The 2,947-nt window shown below is 37.3% G+C and overlaps 1 protein-coding gene across 1 annotated transcript; it reads right to left on the reverse strand.

The window, feature by feature from the left end:
- Positions 1-375: 375 nt before the first annotated feature.
- Positions 376-1,604, reverse strand: LOC146301402 (T-cell-specific guanine nucleotide triphosphate-binding protein 2-like). The gene has a single exon (XM_084667466.1). The coding sequence runs from the start codon at positions 1,600-1,602 to the stop codon at positions 844-846; it is 759 nt and encodes a 252-aa protein (XP_084523592.1). The 5' UTR covers positions 1,603-1,604; the 3' UTR covers positions 376-843.
- Positions 1,605-2,947: the final 1,343 nt, after the last annotated feature.

Genomic DNA, 2,947 nt, shown 5'->3' on the forward strand with positions numbered 1-2,947 from the left:
TATTCAGTTAAACTTTTACACGCAATTAGATTTCCATTTGTTTTCAAATTTTCAAGGATATACGTTTTTGTTTCCAGACATCTCTTTGTTCAGTTTTTTTGATACTCTGTACACAGACTAAAATTAATACCCAAAAATGTATCTGTCTTTGCATATAAAAATAATTGTTTATCTTTATAGAACTGCCTGTGACCTTAATGTGTTATGATGTGTTTTGTGTGTGTACATGTTGGAAGGGTGCCGTCTTTTCTGAGGGTTTGGGTTATTTAGGTGAAGTGTAGCCGTCTGTGATGCTGCTTAAAGAAAGGGCTCGACAAATAAAAGCATGATTTTTTGAAGCAAGATTTCATTTTATTTAATTTTCAATGCTGTGTGTAGTCGGTCAAATTCAGTTTGCAATTGGATTATATTTTAATATCTGAGACTGTCAGGTGCAGTGTTGAAATAACTGTCATTCGCAGTCTTCCTTTTTCTCTTCAAACTGTACATTTTAACAGTGTTGCACACATTCTTTAGCCTGCTTCATATACTACATCTGGCTTTGTCACTTTTCAAGTGCCAACAATATTGTATTGTGCCAACAATACTATCAGGAAACAGAAACAGTAACCATGACAGATATTATGTGATGATTTCATCTTTGTAAAGATTGTACGCATATGAAAAAAGTCATAGATGAACTTAATTATACATGACAATACACATTTTAGTCTAAGAAATCAAGTCAATAGCATTGAAGTCAACTATCAATGCTATACCCCAAATTTACATAATTAACTATACTGTCACTTGCCTGTGACATGTGTTTTATGTTAAGAGTTACAATGGAGTTATTTAATGAAGTTACAAAAGAGCGCAAAGTGGCTTATATTGAAGAAGAGCTGTCTTCTTTTGCTCTGACAGGTTCTCCATCAGTGAATCAATTAGTTTCCGAAAATCATACTTTTCCAGGTCAAATGAAGAGATTAGGTAAACATCCACATTCCCAATGCAGCTCAAGTTGCACTGACAGCTCAATCGGATCTTTTTGAGGACTTCATCCTCATTGAAGTTTTGTTTCCTGGACTCTGCACTGATGTCGTGATCGATCTTCGAACGTACAAAGTAAAACATCTTCATCCTCTTCTTGATTTCTTTGGCCAGCATGATGTCATTCTCTTTGAACCTCACTGCTCCGATGAAAATAAAAAAGTCATAAATCTCAAAGTTAACGTCTCTCAAATAGTTTTTGACTCTGAAGTTTGGGGTCGCAGTGCCTGGCAGGTCCCATATGAACACGTTAGACATGGAGGGGTGGTTGTATCTCCTAGGCCTCTTGATGATTTCAGTCACCCCAGTTTCTGCGGCTCCCGTTTCCCCATCCGCGATCCCCAGAAGGGCATTGACGAAAGTAGACTTTCCTACTCCGCTCTCACCTGTCACAGCAACGTTTATAGTTACATCCTCCGTCGAGTTCTGCTCCTTTCTTGTTTTAGCTGCAATCTCCTCTAATTTGCCCCTAATATAGATCTTCAACTCTTTCATGACCCGGGTTTCCTCATTTACGGCAGCCATGGTGATCCTAACAATTAACTGTGCGGAAAGAAAGTCAGTGTTGGACATGAATATGGACAAACTTTATTTGATATTGTCTGACAAAAAGTGCAGGTCTATAGTTTAGAGGTATTGCATTTTAGCATTACCAGTATAATGGCAGATTTCCTGAAGTAAAACTTTCCAACTTGAACCAGCAAAGTAATCTGTCTTTAATCACATCTTAATCAACTGATATGTTATAACAGCTAAGCATTTAAAGGATATAAAACTTGAATGACTATTATTCCTTACCTTCAGTTGCTGAACTAGGCTACTCCCAACAACCTCCTCTGAACACACTGTAGCAAAACAAACTCATTCAAAGCCTAAGAACAAGTGCAACTAAGCTGGAACATTCCAACATTGCTTTAGCATTCTGGAATGTACTGCAGGTGTTTTTTAATGCCAAGAAAGCCAATCATTCTTGAAGGTGCCTGGGGAACGTTTAGAGATGTGAATAGGAGATGGTATGGTGTTAAGCCTATCTCAATATAGTATTCTAATAGCATTACTACAAAATAGTTATCTATTATCCTATGATCTACAAAGTCACAAGATGTGGGGTAATACTATAGATAAAGATACATTGTGTCAGTTGGACAATGTATCTGTGTGGTTATAGCCTATATAGGCTAGTTGGGTCGCTTATTTGCACAACTCAATCATCATTCCGCGGCGTTCAATGTTTCCACAAAACAGCCATTTGAAATATTAAATATAATGCCATAAGTAAGACACATAATAGGCCTGTAGAGCTATAGTTGCTGCTAACGTTGACATCCAGTTAGGCTATAGTGGGCGCCGACTTTCGGCACGCGAGTAGGCCATAGTCAGAATGTTGCCGTTTGCTGGAAAATGGCAACATTGGTCAGACTTTCCACGATTACACCAAACCCGACTGGACATGTCAAACTCGAAAAATGCCACCTGACCAACACCAACAAACACCGTCACATACAGACTGACCGCACACACTGATCAGACAGTTGGCGTTGGTTAGAATGGTTGGCGTTTTTCTGGGCAGTGTCCAGCCATCTTTCAACTAATTATATATCAAAACAACATTTTTTATAGATTTTTCAAGGTTAGCACTATATGTATTATATGTAGCTACCAGACTGTACTTTTTTTATTATTCATTCAATTAAATGAAATTTGATTATATTTAATCATTTCAACGACGACGACGACGAAATTCTCAGAACAGGTTATCCGTGTCATGGTTTATTTCAGATGTAAATGATAACAGTCTTGCAAACATTCTTTGACAAGGGACATAAAATACATCCAACTTTGTCACTTGTGCCAAGTAACAACATTATGGAAAAATAATAAGGATATATATCATGATAAATAAATGTTTAGCCTAGTT

The sequence above is a fragment of the Hypomesus nipponensis genome, chromosome 2 (genome assembly GCF_054491055.1).
Source record: "Hypomesus nipponensis isolate SF chromosome 2, ASM5449105v1, whole genome shotgun sequence".
Classification (NCBI taxonomy): domain Eukaryota; kingdom Metazoa; phylum Chordata; class Actinopteri; order Osmeriformes; family Osmeridae; genus Hypomesus; species Hypomesus nipponensis.